This window comes from Olea europaea, chromosome 17 (assembly GCF_002742605.1).
Source record: "Olea europaea var. sylvestris chromosome 17, O_europaea_v1, whole genome shotgun sequence".
Taxonomy (NCBI): domain Eukaryota; kingdom Viridiplantae; phylum Streptophyta; class Magnoliopsida; order Lamiales; family Oleaceae; genus Olea; species Olea europaea.
The window spans coordinates 4344872-4369014 of NC_036253.1; the positions used below are offsets into that span (position 1 = coordinate 4344872).

At 37.4% G+C, this 24143-nt stretch overlaps 1 protein-coding gene and 1 pseudogene across 1 annotated transcript; one reads left to right on the forward strand and one right to left on the reverse strand.

Moving 5' to 3' along the window:
* Positions 1-125: 125 nt before the first annotated feature.
* On the reverse strand, positions 126-8559 carry LOC111366099 (auxin response factor 19-like). Its single transcript, XM_022986753.1, has 13 exons — positions 7625-8559; positions 6078-6190; positions 5901-5996; positions 5158-5223; positions 4899-5054; positions 4616-4700; positions 3889-3979; positions 3566-3730; positions 3277-3472; positions 2707-2845; positions 930-2521; positions 493-683; positions 126-413 (listed from the first exon to the last, which is right to left on the reverse strand). Exons 1-13 carry the CDS (start codon positions 7680-7682, stop codon positions 233-235), a joined length of 3129 nt encoding a protein of 1042 aa, XP_022842521.1. The 5' UTR covers positions 7683-8559; the 3' UTR covers positions 126-232.
* A 13186-nt stretch (positions 8560-21745) lies between these two features.
* The window catches only part of LOC111365539, a 9058-nt pseudogene continuing 6660 nt past the window's right edge, over positions 21746-24143 (forward strand).

Here is a 24143-nt window from a genome sequence, read left to right on the forward strand (position 1 = left end):
ATGCATCCATTTAGGAATGAAAATGATGGCACTGGACTGAATTTTCCCTTTTTTAAAGTTGAATAAAAAATTGTTTGTTTCGTCAAGTATATATAGTTTTCTTGATTCTTCTACAAGAATGCACAAGCACTTCAAAAAATTTCAGACAAGCTTTTTAACATTCGATGGTACAAGAAATTTACATCTACATTCTAACATTTCCTGCTGATAAAAGTTAATCTCTGCAATGCTTTCACCGATTAAAAGAGTTGGCAGAATTATCATCATACTGTCCTCTCCAAGCATTACCACTGTCTGTTCCACTGAATGCTTGGTTTGGGGCAGGAGGCTGAGCTAAATCTCCATCTAAACTCATTTGTTGTACCTCAGCAGAGGACAGTATCTTTATACTCTGAACGCAGCTCACAAACTCACTGAGAAAAATTTTCAAAGTTATTTTTGTGTTCTTTCAACGAAAAACTAAGATAACAAGGACAGTTGCTAAACACTTACTCCCAAGCGTCATCGCCAACAAGTAACATGTCATTTTCATGGTCTACGTAGACAAGTTTCCATTCAGATCGTTGTGGATCTTCAAGTAGTCCATTGATACCAAACATACGGGCTAGATCATGCCTAAGTTCATCGTACCCCTTGTAACGAGTGACATCAATAGTTCTACCCACAGAGCCACGTTTTTGAACCTGCATAATTTCTAGTAATCAGGCTGTCTCCAAACGAAGAGGGAAAGAAATTAGATAAAATTTATTTCATATTACGGTTCCTTCGTGTAAGTGTTCTCAAAGAGAATGTAGATGGATTCTATTATGCTGTAATTTTTTTTCATTTTTCTATTTTTGTGGCGGGGGAACTTGGCAGGTGACCAGTTTGAAGAGTGTGTGTGTGTGTGTAACAGTGTGTTTGAGAGAGAGAGAGAGAGAGAGAGAGACCTTTGTGTATGTTCGCATACGCTGAATCTGGTTTGGCCACAACCCACTATTTAAAACACCAGCCTCATTGATCCCAGCATCATTTGAACAACTGGCGTTAAATGACATCTTTGGCAACCCAAATGTTTGAGAATTGATTCCAGCAGAGCAAAATTCTGTTTCATTATCCCTTGGATTACCACTGTAATTAGAGAGCAAGTTTTGGATATCCTTCCCGGAATCACAACCCCTTGACAACAAAGCATCAGGTGTCAATCCATCAATACTGCTTGTGAAAGGAAGACTGCTCTGGGGATGTGATTGAATGTCACCATCCAAGCCAGCAAGAGAAAAGTTCTGCCGCCCACTAGCATCCAAGCAATACGATGTTGCGCTTGAAGCTGCATCCAAGTGATCTTTAGCTGTATTTCGGTATTTAGGCTGCTTCGGTCCTTTATAACTAGGTAAATCACTTTTTATTAGGATATCAGCCTTGCTATGAGACTCTGGAGCTAAACTAGGAACAGGATGAATAACCGAATTATCAAGTAATGCAGCTGATCCCAATTGATTTCTGTTCAGAAAGTTCGACAGCGAAGCTTGCATATTGTTTGTACAAGGTGCGGTTGAACATGATGGGCCAGCCGCATCAGCTGGTTCGGAATGTGATTTGACAGTGAACGTAGACTTTTGCTGGCTGTAGAGTTGGTTGACAGGAAATTGTGGTGATTGCACAAGTGTTGATGCTGAAAAGCCGGTGCTGCTGAAATGCTGAGCTTGCTGGTTTTGTTGAAGAGCCTGTTGTTGTTGGGAAAACGGAGGCTCCAAAAAAGAACTTACAGGGGACGGCACCTGTTGCAGCTGCTGTTGCTGCTGATGTTTCTGGAGAATCTGCATTTGCAGCTGATGTTCCGAAATACTCTGTTGTGATGTCTGTTTCCCTTGTGGCTTTTGTATTGAGATTGGCTGCGGAAATTGTGGCCGAGTTTGTTGCATTTCTGTCTGCTGTTGCTGGGGCCTCTGCACAAGGCTAGATGGTTGTTCAATATGTTGCTGAAACTGAGTGTCCTGAGGTAAAGATATCATGGGTACTGTACTTTTGTTTGCTGAGGGAACATTTTGCTGCATTTGTGTATTGCCTCTTAGTAACTGTTGTTGCTGAAGTTGTTGGGAGATAATTGCTGTTTGCTGTGAATTTTGATATGGATTCTGGTCAGGAGCTACACCATTATTTATAGGGTTTATAGAAGACGTTAACATTTGCTGCAGCGGCTGCTGTTGGGGCCACGCAGAAGACGGCTGCTGTTGAAGTTGTCCAACTTGTTGATTGATTTTGCTGAGTTGGAGATTTTGGGAAGCAAAGGCCGGGGATTGGAAATTCAACAGCTTGGAGCAGTCGTCAGTTCCAAGGTTACCGTGTAGGTTAGTTGAAGAGAGCCCGTCCGGGAAAAGTCCAGACTGATTAGCTGTGAACTGTTGATTCTGCTGCATGTTCATCCACTGAACTAAACTCATCCCGGGGAATATGAAGCTTGAGGTATCTTTTAAACCATAGTCCTCTCCAATCAAGGGCATGCCTCTCTTGAAAATATTCTCTATATCGGAATCATCATCTGTAAAAACACGAGTTTGAGGAAAATTTGAACATTTGCAACAAATTATTGCAATTTCAACAAAAACTTATGGACACATTCAGTCTCCCACAAACACACCAAATAAAACTAATACAAATTTGTAACTTATAGCTGTTTGACATCCCAGAATAATAAAAGATAGATAAGTGGTCAACTTGGATTACCTGGGAAACCTGGTTGTTTCGAAAACTTAGGTCTGAAAAATGGTGGTGGACAAATATAGAAGGGAGTCACAATAGGTTCGATTTCCCAAATTGATACTCGACTAGGACGTTCCCCAGCAGTAGATTCATCCCATCCAACCTAACGAAAGTAATGATAATTGATTATGAGATCTAGAAATCGAATAAGTTTCGAGGAAAAGACGTTTGTAGTAGAATATATCAAGGATAAATCTTTTGGATACATCTAAACCATGATTAGAAATTAATGAAGGTCAATTACGGCAGAGGAAAACATATAAATTGGAAAGATACAATGCACATATTTGGAGAAAAGCCAAAACCAAAAATGAGATGCAGCTTTTAGCATGGTAAACTGAGAGAAGCTAGCCTAAAAACTGATTATAGACAACATATTTACCAACCAGTCGAGTTATATCCTAGGTGGGCAGTGGAAAAATTTAGTTTCCAAGAGAGTAGAACAGCGATCACGAAGTTCTAAATGTTCATGATCATACACACTAAAGATAAATGTTGAAGACTTTCAGCAAAATGAAAAGAGAAAACCAGTACCTGAAGGTTACGCCACTGTGAATTTGTCCATCGCACTGGGTCCAAATCACCAATGCCAGTAATGGTACCCATGTACCTGCGGACTCCGGATTCCTCAGTCTCAAACATCATCCTGAAACGCATACCTAATGAAACTTGGGTATACATTCCTTTGTTATACTTTGCAAGAGGAATAACAAATTCAGAAGGGCTAGCCCTGTAATAGTTTAGGTTTCATCAGGGAATCAAAAATTTTCACAAAGTTAATCCAGTGTACTTTAACAGTTGAAAAAGGTATTAGTTCGACTACCTTGGGTTGTAGAATATCTTAAATGGGCTGTTGTTCCCAGCCGCATGAGCTGCAGCTGCAAGAACTCCCATGTGCATGCTGTCACTAGATATGACAGACGAGGAGATAGCAGGCTGCTGTCTGGTAGCATGTCTTATACCCAAGAGAAGATGTGACTTTTCGTCTCTATATCACACTTTTGCAGTTCAGTGACAAGGATAACGCTAAGCACAAACAGAGAGAATGTTTGGCTAAGCTTAAAAACAAGTGAAACTCACTTTTTTGTTTCCAAACATGTTCAGTTAAGCTTAACCAACTATGCTTTTAATTCAAATATTCCGTACCTTATGAAAAGGACAGAATCGCCTGCCGTAAGTCTTTTAGAGCTAACAAATACACTCCATCCAGTTGTCAACAGGTGCCTTTTGGGTTGACCTGGAATCAAGCACAAGTAGACTTTAACTTTATGTTCCAAACTATGATTGATGATCATGAACAGGTCAGAACTACAACAACAAAAATTAAGTTTTATTCCCAATAATTAAGATGAAATATTTCTCAGTAGCGTTATTAGGTGGCTCCAAAGAGAGTGTATCCCGATGAGATATTCCAGGAATCTAGTCTTGTGTAAAGTGAGCAAAAAGAAAAAGTAACCAAATCTAGAGGTTTACATGCAGAAATGGTACAAATCTAACTGTAACCATCAAATGAACTCGAAATATTTATGAAGTAATGTATATTTGCATATGGAATACTCGCAAGTAAAATCAAATTGACTTATAGCGTCCTTAATTGATAAAAATAATAATTTACATAAAGGGCATAGCAAACCATTTCTCAGAATCATAATTTCATGACAAATTAACATTGAACGAATATATAATCAAAGGAGCATGTTTGATTCTAATTTTTTCCAAGATGTATTTACAATTTTCTGTGTAGTCTATCTAGAAGTAATATTCAGGAAGAGAGGATTCTAATAGAGTAGAGTTAATATCTTTTTCTTGATACATCCTTGAGAATTTTAAAACAAATACAGTACCAAAGGATATACATTCTAGAAACAAATACCCCTATATATATGTCTGAATGTCCATGATTGGTCATGCAAATCTTTAGCCACTAGCTCCTGAGCAGGAGGCTGCATCGAAAAATCCTGCAAGAAATTTTCCAGGTAAGTAGCAGAATGAGCTGAATTCGAGCAGGTTTGGCTGTACTTATATCAGCTTTTAAGCTCCTTTTTAGTGAAGTATGTTTATACTGCATACTTCCAAGAAAAGTAAAAGCACAGCCAGACATGCTGACAATTTTGTTATCTCAATTTATGCGGAAATGTCAAATGCTTAACACAAACCAGAGAAGGAAAGATCTTCTCGGCTGCTCGACGAGGTACGGAGAAACCGCCGTGCGTACTCGTATCACTTGCTGTAAGAGTCTTGCAGAAGAACTCAGAAGGTTGCCTGCTTTGCTTAAGTCCCATCTCAGATAAAAGTAGCGCTTCCTGGTCGTACTGTAGGATGATAAATTCAATGCTTCTTCAGATAAGTTATCATGCTGTACCACATTTTTTCCTATAAAGTATTGTTATGTAAATAAATTCTCAAATTTAATACCTGACTTGCATTGCTTACAGGTTGAAGAGTCATCTGAGCATAGACTTCATCGGTTTCAGCATCAGCCTGATCAAAATAAATAAGTAAATAGAAGAAAATTAATTATAAAATGTTGAGGTTTGGCTAGTATCCAAACACATATAGTTGCTCTTTATCATGTTTGGCTTAGCTAAATTTTTTTATAAGTATTCATTTAACTAATTTCATTCCAAATATGCATGTTTGCATGAAAGTAAACTAAACTTACTTTTCAATTACTTATTTTACCGAATAGGATTTTCAGAGTTAATGTTTCTTCACTAACAAAACTTGCTTAACTTACTTTATAGACAACTACAAGTACATTTTAAGAACCACCAAACATGCTCTACAAATGTTACTTTAAGTAAAAAGGTTACTTATTTTGGGAGAAACTCTTGCTTATTTTCAACTATGACCAGACCAAAAAAAAAAAAAAAAAATTCATTTATTTTGAACCTAGTTTTTTGCGTATAAGTAAATCTTTAAAACTTGGCCAAACATGCTTTAGTTGCACCAATATTGCACGCAACTTCATCGTCACTGATACTGATTTACAGTGTGGATAGAACAAATTGACCATCATCAAGTACTTTTCTGGTATAAAAGGCCAAGGAGAAGGAAGGAAAACGCAGACAACAATGAGTGGCAACACAGAAAAAAAAGGAAAAAAATTTAACATATAATGTTTAAAGTTTTCTGTACAACTATGGAGGCGGTTGTACATGTAAGGTGACATTATGCAGCATGCAAATCAACTTTGAAGGAAGGTTTGGATAACTTGGGATGCTCTCAGCCTCCTTATGCATTGACGCTGCCACCTACCAACAGTAGATGTATATCTATCAGATATTGAATATTAAAAGTTGCGTTATAACTTGAAATGGAGAGAAAGGACATACTTGTTCACTATGACCTTGAGGAAAATAGACGACGAGACTTCCAACAGGAGGCAAAGAAACCAATGGTCCGGCACAAGCATGCCATAACTCTGAATTAATCACATTTTCCCCTCCTGTTCCAATTAAAATGGAAACTTTATTACACGAAAGTTGAAACTTCAAAAATGACATAAGATTATGAAACCTGCAATTTCAAATGGCTACAAAAGGAATTTCTATCATGTAAGATTTGCTATAAAAGGATTTTTTATTGATATTAAAAATACATTCTCCAACTGTTAAATGTATATTTTCCAATATCGAGGCTGGTCCACTAAGTTATTTTCTCTATCAATCAATTTCGAATTAAGCATAAACTGCAAAATAGGACTGCAAGAGAAGATTTTATGGTGAAGTTGGAAGTTACGCAGAGGACAAGCAACTTAGCAACAGAAAAGGTAGTCACATAATCAGAATTCCCCAGCAGTAAAGATTGATGCCAGGCAAGAGGATAATAAAATTCGGACAGTAGATATCAGCTCGTGGGCTTATGATGAATCATTAAAAGGTACAAAGTGCCAGCAAGCTCACAGTTTAGTGCTGCAATTGACTTAGACAAAACACATGGATCCTACTTCCCACTAGATCCCCGGTTATTGAATTCCTGTTTCCAATTTATCATTTTTCTAAGATATCATTATCATCAGCAAATGGTATTACGAAGTGCTTCAAAAACACTCCATACAACACAAAAAGAAAAAAAGAAAGCCTTAAACTAAAAAAGCAACATCCATAAGAAAAGGGAAGGTTTAGATAATCTATTCAAAGGGGAAAATTTTGACACTGATTACGGAACTGACGATCTTCAATTGACATTGAAAACCGATAAATTTTACGACTAGAATACTATATATACGTAAACTTGGGGCAAAAAAAAGCGGGGAAAAAAAATCAAGAATGACGAAGAGTTCGGTACACATCACTGACAACAATGGTAAAGGACCATTCATTAAGAAAGCATTGAGTTGCAGGAGAAAATCAAATAAAGAATCGAATATAAAGCAATAACAAATTTCTGCCTTTAAGATCTCAAAGAAAGTAGATTGAAAGCATTGAATTGCAGGAGAAAATCACATACAGAACTGAATATAAAGCAATAACAAATTTATGCTTTTCTCAAAGAAAGTCTGTTAATCTACAAACAATGCCACCTATTACTAATTCGAGTAATAGCTTATAAATACAAAAAATCACACAGAATAAAAGTTAGAATTCTACATACAGACCAAGAAAATGTATTAAACAAACAAAGAATCGCACAACAATAAATTCACATTTTCAATCTTTAGCGTCCCTTTCCTGAATATGTAAAACGAATAAATGAATAGCAAGTTCATTCTCATACTGTATCGAGAATATTAAAACCTCAAGCTCTTGAACTTGCCCAAAATTATGAATTGGCAGAGAACAAAAGCTTTTCACTATGGTATAAAAAGTTGAGAAATGGTATCTGAAATCAAACAGCAAAGAACAAGAAGTATAATTTTAAAGGATGAAAGTTAACAAACCTTCTCCCGTATTGGCCATATATCCATTGGAAGGAACCTTCATTTTAGCAAAACTCATAGACTATATCTTCACCAGAATTGAACTTCTTCTTTTTTTGAATTTTCTTCCTTTGGAACCACATAAACTAATTTTTCACCAATCAGATATTTCCAATTGCAAACTGTTCATCGCTAATGCCTCCACAAATCCCAGAAAAATTCCTTAATTTTCTCACAGAACCCAATTCATAATTATCATCGAATGTCAATCCCCATACTGTATTCCTCGATGAAACTAAATAGGCAGTTTGTTTCATTACCATCCCACAAATTTTCCAACTTGGAAAACTCAAATAAATTAAACAAAATCTTTATTCTGTAGACTTCACCTTAAAAACCTGTGAAAACTCTTTACTCCATTTCTCTATCAAATCCCAATATTGAATCTTTTTGACATTATTTCGAAAAATAAAAAAATCCTCCAAACTCAAAAGTTTCCCAACTGAGACTACATATATCACAGGACTCAAGTAAAAGAACAGACCTATAACGCAAGCAGACCCCTCAAATCTCAGCTTCTTGAGGAAATGATCATACAATTGCACCGCCTAAAAACTCGAAACCTGAATACTAAAAAGAAAACCAGATTACTAAAAATGGAAGCATATAGCGGCCTATAATAGAGAAAAAGGTGGCAAGAAAATTCTCAAGCGGGGTGTAGAAACCAAGATCAAGATGGTGGGGTGGGGAGGAATCTTAGAACTCGCCGGAAAATTTGATGCAAATGAGAGCGGAGCTTCTTTATAGTATATAATATATATAGTAAAGAGTGCTTACATTTCAATTGCACCAATAACAAATCATTATTATAAGATTTCGCAACAATAACAGAGCATTATTTAAAGAATTTACTGTCTATGGTAAGTTTTAAACAGTTGAAATGTTGTGGGTTTTTGTAAAATGCAAGAGAACAAGCCGACATAAGATGAACTGAAGGTGGTTAGATTAGATAAAGCGTGAAATGTTCAGGCGTGTTTGGCTTTTTGATTATTCTCGTTTAATAATCCCTTAATTACACCCCTGTTTCATTCTTGATTAACTCTAATGACGGAGTTGACCTCACTTATTAGACTTTTTAGTCCATATTTTACAAGAACTTGTCAATAATGTAAAGGTCGAATCAATTATTTAAAAAAAAAAAAAATTGTTGAAGTGACAAGGCCGAGTTTTGTTTGATTCGATTTCTAAAACATGGTTATCATTTTTAATGTCACCCCCTTCTCCTAATCCCATTCCACCATCCGCTCAAGTTCTACTTTTCTCGATTTCAAATTTTCTCTTCTTGTGCATCCTCGTCCCTATATTGCTAGAGACTTTGTTAAAGCTATCAAGTAGGCATTTGAGCTTCCGAGTATCATAACAATGTTTGACACAATGCTATACAAATTTTATTATTCTTGAAGTATACGTGACACTGTATCAATAATGTCAAGGTTTTTCTAATACTAAAAACCTTCTTGCAATATATCCATGATTTTCTTGCATGAAAAACATATATTTAGGGGTTTTTATTTAGTATGTATGATGTTTCTTCAAGTTTTAAATTCATTAAAATGCTAATTTCGTTATGATATAAATTTGGTCCTGTCATAAGATTGAGGAAAGACGATGAGGTTAAAGTGCTATAAGTCCATTCACATCAATATTTTGGTAACATTCGTCAATTAGTTTAGGAAAAATTGCAGCAGTGGTCCCTAACCTTTTCGTTTTTGGCAGACTTTACCTTAACATTCATTTTGTACCAGTGAAGGTCCTTAACCTTTTATAAATATGCAACTGAGATTTATTTGAACGGAAACCTTCCAAAACACCATCTGTTAATTGGGAAAATTTCTTGAACTATCTGCTACCTCTATGGTTTTATTGGATGTTGATTCCTTAATTTTCTCAATCAACTGACGGTGTTTTGAACGGTTTCCATCTAAATGAACCTCAGGTGCATATTTATGAAAGGTTAGGAACCTCTATTGGCACAAAATGAAGATTAAGGTAAAGTCTTCAAAAAATGAAAATATTAGGGACCATTATTGCAATTTTCTCATTAGTTTAGCCTTATCAAGAAGTTTGGGATGAAAAGGGCATGGCATAGTTTTAGACTTCAAAATTTATTGATAGATCCTTAAAAATAAATTAATTCTACTTTATATGGATTTTTTATTTACAAGTGAAGAAGACACATTTGTCCAACACCCCCTATCAGGATATTGTTTTTCTATTGAAGTAAAAAGAAAATATTTTACTGCGAATAAACAAGATATAGGGGAATTCTCCATGTGTAAAATTATAATTACAAATACGTGCATTTTCATAAGGTTATCTAATATTCGTGGTTACCTTGCTCAATCTTGTCTTAATTGTCAATTTACAACCGTAATTAAAAAAAAAAAAAAAAGGAGCTTATATGATACAATAATCATGAAAGCCGGTACCAAATCTGGAGAGAAACATATATGCTCTTATCATGAATTTCTCGTAAATACTATGAAGCATCTGTAAAGTATGACATATTTCTCAAATTCATCCTTATTGAGATACTTTGTACTATCTCGACTATTTACACATTTGATCCATTCCGTCAATCCCTTTTTAAATCAATCTATGTCTTGATGGGAATTTTTAGGTGCCTATCTAAACCTAGATGAAGGGTTTGATTTTACCAATTACATTGTGATGTAGCATGAGTGTAAGAAATGAGGAAGATTGATGAATCAACGATTCCCTTGCATCTTCGCCATATCTATATTATTTTCTACATTTTAAGTAAAATTAAGTACATAAAGAAGTGACAATCTTACTTTAAAATCCTCAAATTAATGCCTCGTTAAAAGCATTCGTCAACTTATCTATTTACTTTTGTCTAGTCTAGTTTGCTTATACCGTGAATATACGGTACTAAGAGAATAAGCACGCTAACTCACTAAGATTCTAGAAAGGGTATTTCTTTCGAACCTAAGAAGCCTGCACAAATGAATCCACCTTGAGTTACATTGATGGACATACCTGATTCCTGGCTCTAATAATTATGACTGAATTTTTAAAAACATACTATCTCAAACTCAGGCTAGATCGACACAGTCTGATTTACAAATAATTGTTTTTAGGTGTGAAAGTAAATTGAATCCAGCTTATGTTGCACTGGCAACCATATGAAATCTTCAAGTAACACGCCAATCATAAAGCAAGATTAGGTAAAGGAGACATGACTAATTCATAAGATTATATGCTCTTGTAGGACTGCCTTTAATTACTTGCTCAAATATTTTCAGTTTGAAATTTACATTAAATATTTACAAATGTTTTGAAAAAAAATGCAAAAATTATAAGAAATCTAATAATATAGTTGATTCATCGAAATTCAATTTTAACTAATAAAGAATTTTGCTTAAAAAAAATTCAAAAAAATGAATATACTATTGAAATAATGCTATTCACATTGAAGACTATCAGTAGTTTTGCCACTTATTGATTAAATATTTGTAAGATGTTAACATGACTTCTTTTTACCAAAAAAATACTAACTAATAATATATATTAAAATATCAAATTTTATATTTTTATGAATATCACATCAATTCAATATTTTCACAGTCGTGGATGCCATTTAAAATAAGAGTTATTAGAGTAGGTGAGCGCGAAGACCTTTGGTCACGAGTTCGATTCCCCCTACCAACACTTTCTCGGTCGAGCATGTCGTACAGGATATGCCTAGTGCGGTTTATCTGGTTGTCGTGATTTGTAGGCTATTGCGCTAACCCGAGGGTTTATCCAATGCGTACCCGAAAAATAGCAGCTGCGGGTTCCCCCGTCATAAAAATAATAATAATAAGAGTTATTACAATTTTCTCATGGGGGGACAAAAAGAATGATTATGGTTAAACAAACGTTGCTTTGTGTTAGAGAGACACCCACATGCTCATCAATATTATTGTATTCTTTAATTAATATGAATTTGATGTGAGACCTCATTCATGATTAATAAGCTAATCATAAATTTATTCCTTTCTTAACAACCTTAAATCATGATTTTGATAGTAATGAAAGTTGGTTGATGCCATTAGCTTGAATCCATTAGTTTTTTTTATACACTTGCACAAATATATAAAGTTTCACACTGTGACTTTATCAGATTAAACAAAAATAAGTATTTAAATTTCACTATTCGCATTTCGGAAAATTTTATAGGTCAAACTTTTAACTACTTAACATGTATGTGATGAACGTGTTGAAAACATACTTGTAGTGAAAAAATTCGTTTTACGTTTACGAATTTAACTTCTAGATGAGATAATTCTCTTAATCATCTCATTGAAAAGTTTAGATTGTTGTAGGCTAAAATATATATTCATTATTATTTTCAGGACATACCTCCACCTGTAAAATAGATTCATCTCAATGGTAGAAATAGACTATTTTCTAAGTCTTTTTACTTGATTTTTGTAAATCTATAGACATCTCTCTAAAAACTTAGCAACGAGATCTTAACTCAAATATTTTTTTTAGTTCTAATATCATTATAAAAATCTCATCTAAAAACTTATACTGCACGAGAATGATCGTGTTGCACGCGCGTTTGGACACACTCTAAAAGATAAGCAAGGTGATTTTGACAAGTAAACCACCAAGGTCAAGAACATCTCTTAGCATAGGATGAAGAAATTTGTTGTGTGGTATCCACCAAGGAAAGAGAACAAAGAAAAAAGCCCCATTGTGTTTGATACGTGGGTCTTCCATTTTATTGCACCACTATAAGGTGGGGTTGGGTTCAATCAGTCATCTTTCGCCAAGACCTTCGACTTAAGGATAGAAAGATTGGCCTAGCTACCTAGAACTCACTCTTATTTGATTCCCTTTGGGATTTGATTTGATTTGATTTTCTGCAAAATATCATTTGAAACTTGATTTAATTCTTCATGTCTAATCATCTCATAAAAAATATAAACAAATTTGTTAATTTGAGTGCGAGAAATTGTTTGATATAGATTATGTGAGAATAAGTTTTGAGGAAACAAAATAAAATTGGAGAATGTGTAATTAAACGGTATGAAAAGTTATGGATTCACGCTCAAGACTATTCTATTGATTAATACATAGTTCAAAATAAATTTTAAAGAATCTCTATCAAATAAGGACGGAATAATCACGATAACCAAAAAAAAAAAAAAGAGAGTATAGAATGACTTCATTGGATTTCATTGGAATAGAAATGAATATTTTAATCAAATTAAGCAAGTCAAGAGTCTTTAAGTTTTATGAATTAAAAAAAAAAAAATTCAACCTTGATTCTACTTCTATTAATATAACAAAATAGCTCTATATAAACTATTAAAAATAAGAAATACTTTAATTTTACTGAAACAAAATAAAAATAAAAAGGAAATAAAAGTTGTAAATTACCCTTAATAGCCTCGTCTAGTGAAGGTACGTTTGACACTTGGTACCAACCAAAATGAATAATGTAACAAAGTAAAAGTTGTAGAGTCGGACACGAAAAGATTTGCCCCTTGTTTTCAGGAAACAGGTGGAGATGATAACAAGAACCTCTAGAAGAAGTATGGCTGTTCCCACACTTTAATTCAAGTTTTCCATCTCATGTTAAAGTAAAATAAATGCTTTTCAAACTCACTCTGCATTATAATGTGTGGTTGTGTTGTACTGATTGATTTGCTTAAAAGCTGCTTATTTTTTCAAATATATTCGTCAAAATTATTTTTACTAATGATAAAAATTTTGAACGGAATGCGTTTGACTAAGTAAATTGATTGTGAAACAATATTAAAGGGAAAAAAAATTGCCATGTTAAACTATTTGTTTCCGTCCAATACTAATAAACAAAATACGAGTCTTTGGCACGAAAGAGGGGCCAAAGGAACCCTACACTCAAGGGGTTCTAAGGGAATCTAAATTATTAGGTTAGCAATTAATTATTTATTACCAACATAAAGGTGACAAAGTTATTTTTCTATCCTTAAACCTGTTTTTATGTTCATAACCTAAGTTTGCTTTTCAAACAAATATGTATTTTTGTGTGAGAAAGACAATTAAATATATGGATTTGTGTTGGTGTTTGATCCATTACATTGAAGGCTGTACGGATGAGAAAATAAAAATTTTGATGTAATGCGTGGACACGTTGTATTTCTCTTAAAGAAAAAGAAAGTGAAATGGTCAAAAGAAACTTTTATTAGCAAACTATAGTTTTATTTTTTGATAATAGGAATATCAAATGGTTTAACTTAAGAAAGAACTATTTGAGAATCTATGAATAATATAAGAAACAAAAATTTTAAGCGAAGCATTGTTCAATCTTAGCAACAAGTGAATATTCCAGTATAGAATAACCTTTTTTTTGCTTCGAACATGTATAGAAGTTGTTAAGAATAAAATTTGGAAAAAAGAATAGATTATATGCTAAGAAAATACCTTCGGGAAGTTATGCAGGTGCTATTCATCACTAACCATTCGCTCACCAATCTCTTGGGCTTTATGTTTCAGGGTTATAAAAATTTCCAAAAAAAAGAAAAAAGAAAATCATATGTAGAGGTTATTCATGGATTTAATTTCTTTTTATGTGTTTGCTCAATTGAACAAAATTAATTGAAGAAAAAAATGCAAAATTTACAAAAACTTTTAGAAAATAAAAGAAAAGCTTGCAAATAGTTCCAATTTTCAAATTTCATTCAGAACGAAAACTCTAGACTTTCAAAAGTTAATGCGAACAGTTTCATTTTGCAATTCCATCTTGATGTTCCAATATCCTAAGATTGTCAATGAAAAACATCGTGTAATGATTTACTTCCAAATTCTAAATTACAAAGGAATCTTCTATATTAAGTCTATTGGTCTTATCTTATACTGTGTATAGAAACTTATGGTCAATCTATTAATCAAGAAATCGTTTCCTAGACGTGTCAAATGTGTCGAAATTCCTTGGCTTATTGAAAAAGTTAGTTGGAATTGATTCTTACGTACATTTCGACAGGTAAAGGGATAACATAGAGTAGAATTTGAAAATGAGATATACTGGAAAGGCAGGCATAGAGGACATGAAGTGGGCCAAAAAAGGAGTCCATGGCCTGCATATTGATAGACATGAGCCCACATTGGAATTACATTTGTCTTTATTGTGGGCCCATTCATGACCCAATTAGGATATTGCTAAATTCACCTAACGTGTGTGAATGAATATACACCTCATAATTTTTCCATGGATGCCCAATCTTCGACGCGGAGGAGGACATGAAACCTGACCTCTCATACGAAAATGAAAACAAAATTATGAAAGGACGATAGCAGTCTAAATTTGACTTCAAGCGATAGTTTTATGATTTGATTTCTTTGTTAGTATTGAAAGGGTCGAAAGTTAAAATCCCCATTAAGATTGTAAAATTTATGGAAGATTAGGGAATCGTCGTAAAAGTATTAGTTCACTAAAATTTTTGAAGTTTGGGAAGAATTTGATTTCGATGTTGACTGGTCCTCAACGACATTTTTGGGTTGTTACAATGGATTGCCTAAGGTGATTTGAATACGAAAAATAAACGAATATCTAAAAATCAAAGCTTTTATTAAAGTTGTGTACGTGTTATACATTTTAACCTATTGAGTAGCCGTGACCTATAATTCCTATTATTTGACCTTCTTTGTTTGCTTTTGATCCTTGTATAGTTGTATCATTTGTATAGCCTTATTTCCTTCAGACGTGGTTATTTCTAAATATTTGATGACATTTTTTCCTTTTCATTTGAAGCTTTTGAACATATGCTTGTGGTCCATTATATCTTGAATGTGAAATTTGATAAATACCTTTTGAATCGTTAATTAATTGTGACTATAAATCGCTTTTTGTGATGTCAAATTAACTATACAATGTCACAATCATCTTACTTTAGATGGATTGTCGGTGAGTTTCATATAGCTAGATTTATCCTTTATTTCGTTTATCATTTTAGTAGTTAGTAATTTTCAATTAGTTGATAATATTTATGCATTTCATTTTTCTAGACAAATGCACATGGCATCACAATATAATACATGTGAATTTGTGTTAGTTGTTATGACCTTCAGTTTCTCGTACGTGATAATTGTTGATATAAATTAGCCTACAGATCCACCCCAACGACGAACAAGGCAGGTCACTAGACGTCGATGTGAAGCCATCGACCCCTCGGAGGCACTCTACCTCTACGCGAAACCATCGACCCTCCTGGGGCGCTCTACCTCTACGCGAAGCCATCTGCTTCCCGGAAATGACTTATGTGGCCACCCCAACACTTAGTGAAAAATCTCAAATAAATTGATAAAGCTCCATGGCGGTTATTATGGGCACAACTTTCAAGCGGGAAGTTAGAGATCCCCTAGGAAAACGTAGGTTAGTGGGGAAGCCGACGTGGGACACGTGGCACCATGATTGCCCGGTAGTCACTCGGCTTCCAGCACCTATAAATACCCCCGAAAACGACACGGGTAAGGGGATTTTTTTGGATGTTTTCTAGCTATCTGAATTTCATCCTTATTTCTCCTGACGCATATACTAATTCTCACGCCGGAGGTAAAACGGGGGAGAAAGCCTCGCCCTCACTTTTCAGGTTATACACGCTCGTCGGAGTAGCAGGAATGCCATCGGCCACCAAGTAGATTAGGAGGTACCATTCTACCACCATTTTATTGGCACCATCTGTGGGAAGTTTCTTCCATTGAACACCAAAGTCATGTCAAGAAGACGAACAAGAAGTGACACGCGCTTGAGAGTAGCAACGACGGAGACGGAGTCCGAATCAGTCTCTAGGGGCCCCAACCCGCCACCGCCGCCGCAATATGTGACACAAAGCCAGTTCAGAGCCCTGGAGACCCAGCTAGCGGCTATGATGACCCTCTTGCAGAGTCAAATGTGGGGAGCCGTCCTCTGGTCGCATTCGGTGGAAGCCACACCGCTGCCCTAGGAGGCGCACATAGAAACCTCGCCTGTCATCCAACCGGTAACTGCAGGCTCGGAGGCTTCAGGGGTTACGGTCCTACAACCTAACCCATCCATGGAGGATCTAGAACGGAGGATGGAGGAGATCATGACATAGAAAATAAATGATGCAATATCAAAGAGAAAGGATAAGCATAGGCAGATGGTCTTAGAAGAGGACCCATTTGCTCCTAAAATTATGGCGGTCCCCTTACCTAAGGGCTTCAAGCAGCCTATGAGAGAAGCTTATGATGGGGTCTCAGAACCACTTGACCATCTTCGGACTTCCGTTGATTTAATGAGGCTCTATGCAGCACCTGATGCAGTCATGTGTCGGTCTTTCTCCCCGACCCTCAGGAGAGAAGCTAGAGACTGGGTGGCGACACTTGTCTCCCGATCTATCCGCACATTTGATGAACTTTCCAAAAGATTTGTGGCTTACTTCCTCAGTAGTAAAAGAAAGAGGAAGATGGCCATAGAGCTGATGTAGGCGGTCCAAGAGAAGGACGAGTCTCTGCAAGAGTATTTGGCTAGATTCAACCGAGCAACCCTTGGAATAGAGAATATTCAAATGTCAGCAGTGGTGACTACGTTGATGAACGAAGCTTGGAACCGGGCCTTCAAAATGTCACTTTCCAAGAATTCCCCTAGTCAATGCACGACCTACTGAAAAAGGGAGATAAGTATGTTGATGTTGAAGAAGTAGAGAAGGTCACAAAACATCTCAGAGAGGGATGGGAAATGAAAAGTCACAAGCGAAAGGTGGGAGACGAGTTGAGATCTGTCAACAAAAATAAACCAAGGAGTGAGCAGATGGGTAAGAGAACTATCCAAGACCAGCAAGTCAGGTGAAAACGGGAGGAGCCCAAGATGTTCACCGCTTTAAACACCCCACGCGCGAAGTTATTAATGGAGATATGAGCTATGAAGGAGCTTGAATGGTCGAGACCCATGGCAACGCCACCCGGCAAGAGAAACCAAGGCTGATACTGTCATTTCCACAAGGATCATGGGTACGATACGGAAGAGTGCATGCAGCTGAAGGAGGAGATCGAGCACCTTCTGAGACGAGGGCTCTTAGGCAAATATGTGAAGGATAACGGGGATAAACAAAAAGTGGAGGACTACCCCCTGCCTAGGCGCGGGAGTGATAAACGTGATCGCAGGTGGGTTAGTAGGAGGCGGTGATTCAAACTCGTCAAGGAAAAGCAACGCGCATTCTCTTGGGATCTATTTCATCCAAAGGAAAGCGAGGTTTAGTCAGAACATCACTTTTGATGAGGAGGATTTGGTAGGCGTGGCACACCCCCATAACGATGCCTTGATGATAATAGGCTACATAGCTGATTTCGACGTCAAGAGGGTGTTGGTTGATGGGGAAAGCACTGCAAATGTACTTTCATGAGATATTTTTTTGGACTTAAAGATCCTCCCTGACAAGTTAAAAATCGTAACCATCCCCTTATAGGGCTTTGAAGGGGCCACAATAATTTCGAAAGGGATCGTAGAGCTCTCTGTTACGCTAGGCACATATCTGACTGTTGTAGTAATTGTGGCAAGCTTCTTAGTTGTAAAAACTCCCATGGCATATAATGCGATCTACGGTCGATCATTGCTGAATGCAGTTGGAGCCATTTTCTCGACCTATCACCAGGTCATGAAATTCCCAACCAGCAGAGGAGTCGGGCACGTGTGAGGGGCCCAGCAAGCATCCGAAATTGTTATGTCGACAGTATATTAGTGAAGGGAGTACCATCGATCATGATGTTGGAGGTTGAACCTTCGAAAAGGCGGATCGAACCACTTGACATGATTGAAAGGATCTCTGTATCAGAAGGACGAGAGTTTAGCATTGGGGCCAGTTTGGAATCCGATGAAAAAGGAAAGTTGGTAAGGTGCCTGATAGATAACCTAAATGTTTTCGTGTGGAGCTCGAACGACATTACTGGGATTAGCCCAGCCATCTCTCAACATCACCACGACGTCCTCCCTAGAGCTAAACCAGTAAAGCAGAAAAAGAGGAACCTCGTCCCCGAAAGGAAGGAAGTGGCAAAAGCGGAGGTGGAAAAGCTACTACAAGCTGTTTTATTCGGGAGGTGCAGTACCCTGAGTGGTTGGCCAACGTCGTGTTAGTGAAAAAGTCAAATGAAAAATGATGTATGTGTGTAGATTACATCGGGCTCAACAAAGCATGCCCAAAGGACTCATACCCACTCCCCAAATAGACCACCTGGTCGACGCCACGTCAGGTCATGAAAGACTTAGCTTCTTAGATGCATTTTTTGGGTACCATCAAATCTCTATGGCTGAGCCCGACCAGGAAAAGTCATCACTTATCACAGATTCTGGGACATATTGTTACACGGCCATACCGTTTGATCTCAAAAATGCAAGAGGCACCTACCAAAGGATAGTGAATAGAGTCTTTCGGGAGCTGACCAGATATGTCATAGAAGCCTACGTCGACGAAATGGTAATGAAAAGTTTCAAGGCAATCGATCATGTGGCTTATCTATAGAAGGTATTTGATGTGGTCGACATAATAACTTGAAGTTTAACCCGGAGAAGTGTGTCTTCGGTACTGCCGACGGAAAGTTCCTAGGCTTCATGATCACCCAAAGAGGAATTGAGGTAAACCCTAACAAAATACAGGCGATACTAGAAATGAAGAGCCCACTAGTAAGAAGGAGGTTCAGTGGCTGACAGGACGTGTGGATGCCCTCAATCGCTTTATGAGTTGGGTGACGGACAAGTGCTACCACTTCTTTAAAGCCATAGGGGGCTCCACCAATTTTGAGTAGACTCAAGAGTGCGAAAAATTGCTGGAATCCTCAAAAAAGTCACTACAGTGGCCTCCAATTCTGACCAGCCCATGCCCGGGTGACGTACTGTGTCTCTACCTCGTGGTGTCACCACGGGCAGTTAGCGCCGTTCTTGTGAAAGGACTCTCAAAGGCACAAAAGTCGGTCTACTGCATCAGTCAAGTCTTCAAAGGCACAGAGACATGGTACAGTCTAGCCGAACAGCTGGTGCTCGCGTTGATTGTTGCAGGGAGGAAGCTTAGACTTTACTTTCAATCCCATACGGTGCAAGTAATAACTGACCAACCCATCAAACAGATCCTACATCGATCGGAAACCTCCGAGAGACTATAGAAATGCGCAATCGAAATAAGTGAGTTTGACATTAAATTTAGGCCCAGGACAGCCATCAAAGCACAGGCTTTACCAGACTTCATTGTCGAGCTCACCATCTCGACAGAGCCCCCAGAAGGGCAAAAGGCAGATTGTAAAATCTTTGTAGACGGTTCCTCAAATACAGAGGGATCAGGAGCAGGAACCATAATGATCGGACCAGAGTCCGAAGAATTGTAATACTCACTGCGCTTTTCCCTGCTACCAATAACGACGCTGAATATGAGGCAGTCATCACAGGCTTGGGTTTGGTAACAAGGCTGGGAGTGACTTTAGTAGAGGTATGCAGCAACTCACAGTTAATAGTAGGGCAGGTAACGGGAGAGTACAAGACAAAGGATGGGAGGATGGCAGCATACCTAATGAATGTAAAGGGATTTCCAAAGAGGGTTCGTAAGCTTTAAGATGACAAAGGTCTTGCGAAGAGATAATGCACACACAGATGCACTAGCAAAGCTCGCATCAGCCAACCTAAAAAACTTACCTCGAACAGCGAGTGTGTAAGTCCTATAACAACCCAGCATTTAGCATTGGGCCGAGGTGAAGAATTTTGAACACGAAGAAAGTTGGATGGATCCGATAATCAAATATCTAGCAGAAGATATAGTGCCGGAAGACCCCCTAGAGGCGAGGAGATTGAAAGCTCGAGGAGCTTCATTTACCATCATTGATGGGTAGCTCTACAAGTGGGGTTTTACCATGCCATATCTAAAATAAATATGCCCCACCGAAGCCAAAGAAATATTGTTTGAGGTACACGTCGGGACCTGCAGTAACCACCAAGGGACAACTACCCTTGCTTTCAAAATTCTACGACAGGGTTACTATTGGCCAACTATGAAAGATGATGCTAAAGAGTTGGTACGAAAATGTGACATATGCCAGTGTCAAGGGAATTTGTTCCATGTCCCAGCCGAACAGCAGACAACCATATTTAGGGTGTGCCCATTTTTTCAGTGAGGGAGGACATTCTAGGACCTCTGCCATAACCAAAGGGCAGAGGAAGTTTTTCCTGGTCACCATCGACTACTTCACTAAATGGATGGAGGCAGAGCCACTGGCGACCATCACAACAGGAAAGATACAAGGCTTTGTCTAGAAAAATATAGTATGTCGGTTCGGAATACCGAGGGTATTGGTGACGGATAATGGTAGGCAGTTTGATAATCATAGTTTCAAGATCTTTTGTGCAAGATATCACATCGATCATAGACTGGCCTCGGTCGCCCACCCTCAATCGAACGGGCAAGCCGAAGTGACAAACCAAGTCATTCTCTGGGATCTAAAGACCAGATTGGAGAAGGAGAAAGGGTTGTGGACAGATGAGCTGCCTAATGTGCTATGGGCGTATCATATGACTCCACGAGAAACGATCGGAGAAGCACCATTCAGACTAACCTTTGGAATGGAAGTAGTAGTCCCAGTTGAGATTCTAAGTGAGACTGGTAGGATGAAAATCAAGCAGCTAGATGACACTGTGACTAGAGGAGAACTCGACCTACTTGAGGAGGTAAGGGAGAAGGCGGCGATCAAAATGATGACGTATAAACGAAGAGCTGCTGGGTACTTCAATTGGATGGTGAAGCTAAGAATCTTTCAGCCGGGAGACCTCGTTTTAAGGGATGCAGTAGTAGCAGAACACCCCCCGGCAAAACTCGGACCAAATTGGGAAGGCCCGTATGAAGTAATTCGCAGCTTGGGGAAGGGAGCTTATATCCTGAAAGACATGAGAGGAAGAGCACTGGGTAGGCCATGGAACGCAGAGCATCTCAAAAGATATTACCAGTAGACTTTAGGATAGATGCACAAGCTATGTTTTTGTAAATGCTGTAGAATAGGTTGCGTTTTTAATTCCCTCCATGTAACGCCTCACAAAGGCGCCTTTAGATACAATTATTTATCGTGTTTAATGAAAGACCTTGGTAATGGCAGATGATGAGGGCGCTAAGGAAGGGCCAGCCTAGCTGGGACATCCCGATGCGCCTACTGAGCTCACGAATCCAAGTATTTTTTATGCTAACAGGCAATCTTAAATCTCCATGCTCATCCCGTCAAGACATACGATCAACGTAACCCACACGGCTAGGCGGAGAGCCTTGAAAAGCCAAAAAATTGGCTAAAGTCCTTAATCGTCAGACCACCTTCTGATGGTTGACATAGCCCACGCAGCTAGGCTGAAAGCCTTGAAAAGCCAAAAAATTGGCTAGGGCTCTGATAAGAGTGTAAAATACCATATTTTCCCCTCTTAACAATTGTATTCATGTGATTATATTATGCCAAAATGCAATCATTACTCTTATATTTTGGTTTAGGTTGCATTTTGGTGAAAAAGATGAAATTCGGAAGAAACAAGTGAAAATGACCAAAGTAGAAGAGAACGAAAGTTTGGGGACTAAAGTGCAAATGATCCAAACTTGTGTCTAAGATTATGATGAAGATTCAAAAGTGTTAGAGGTCAAATGGATGAGGAAAGAAGTCAAATGGATGAAATAACGTCAAAGTTTGATCAATACATCAATTTCCAATCGAAAACTAACACACCAGTTTTTAGTCTCATGTTGGGACCCATTTTTGACATGGAAGATGATCGAATTGGGAGATGACTTCTGAATAAAAATTGTGGCCCTTTGAGTTATCTATCCAATGCAACTTGAATTACCTCAATTGGACATTGGAAAAAAAAGTTATGATTAAAACACTAAAAGTCGTCTGGCGGAACCATGCGGTCACATGCCTTTCTACTATGCGGTCGCACGCACCTATACCGAGAATTGAAGAGACTGAAAGTGCATAACAATGCGACCATAATGACAATAACCATGCGGTTGCATAGTATTTTTTGGGCGGCCGAATCTCAATTTCCTTATACGATTGAATCTCTTATGGTAACCTAATTTTCACGGAATATAAATGCCCAAAACCACCCAGAACGAAGGGAGACGCCCCCAGACCTATTTCTTTCATCTTGGTGCTCAAGAAACTCCATGGAAAACTAAGGAACTTGGTGAAGCAACGAAAGATCTCAATCGGTTTTGGTGATTTCGATATCTTTAATTCATGTGATTGAGTTTTTCATTATTAAACAATTTTAGAATCGAATTTCCATATCTTGAATATTTTTTTGATATTAGTTTAACAATTATTAGAATTTCCATAGATTCAGTCATGCTTTCTCTATCGAATATTCGAAGTACTTGTTGAATTACAATTTGAATTATTTATTGTTGAGATTATTTTAACTTTTATCAAATCCTTCATAGATCTAGCCATGTTCCTTCTATCGAATGATTGAAATAATTGTTGAATTTTAATCTTAATATTACTTTATGGGCGAATTGATTACTGCCTTATGCTTGATGTATATGGTTGATCTTTGATCTTCTTCCAATAAAAAAAAATGTACGGATGTGTTATAGAAAATCTAGATTCTAGCAATATAATTGGAATTAAATTGGATTTTATTGTTAAATCTTCCGATTAGAGAGTTGGGAAGAAAATCTCTAATTGAGGAAAAATACATGAATTATTGATGTCGATTGATCCAATCTATTGGGGGAATTCCGACGCTTCACTTATGTCGCATATTGATAATTAATTTTTATTCCAAGTGACAAATCATTCCCACATAAAATTACGAAAACCCTAGTTTGTTTGATTTTTTGAGAAAATTTTCATCTCCCTGTGGATACGACACCCAAAGCTGTACTACAATCACCGCGTTATACTTTGGGCGTAATCAGATTTTGGCGCCGTTGTCGGGGAGACGGTACAAGTAATCAAGGGATCGACCGAAAAAGGGTGACATCGTTCCTTTTCCTTCATTTTTATTTGATTTAATTTTATTTTTTTTAGTGTTATTTTTATTTTGTTTTCACATTTTCTTTGTTTTTCTTTTTGTGTGTGTTTGATGAGCAGGGATCGAGCCAATCAAGGGAGTTCTATTGGAGCACCTTATCCAGTGTTTGAATCTCAATATAACCCTTATTTTGCTACTGTATCAATTGCCACGAACACCTCAACACATAACACTATGTCTGATAGTGAACACGGCAATGCGCCTTATAGGACTTTGCATGATTATTTGCACCCCACACGTACATCCACACCATCATGCATAATGTTTCCGCCCAATATGCCACATATCGAACTAAAATCGGGAATGATTCAACTTCTTCCCACTTTTCATGGACTTGACAGTGAAAACCCATACGCGCATATTAGGGAATTTGAGGAGGTAGTTGCAACCTTCCACAATCAACATGGTACAACGGATGCAGCCAGGTTAAAATTTTTCCCGTTTTCACTTAAAGAAAGAGCAAAAACTTGGCTATAT

Coding starts and splice junctions, on each gene's coding strand:
- LOC111366099 (XM_022986753.1), bottom strand. CDS start 7,682: ATGAGTTTTGCTAAAATGAAGGTTCCTTCCAATGGATATATGGCCAAT. Junction 6,191..7,624: donor TATGGCCAATACGGGAGAAG/GTTTGTTAACTT, acceptor TAATTGGAACAG/GAGGGGAAAATGTGATTAAT. Junction 3,980..4,615: donor ATTCAGACATATATATAGGG/GTATTTGTTTCT, acceptor GCTTGATTCCAG/GTCAACCCAAAAGGCACCTG.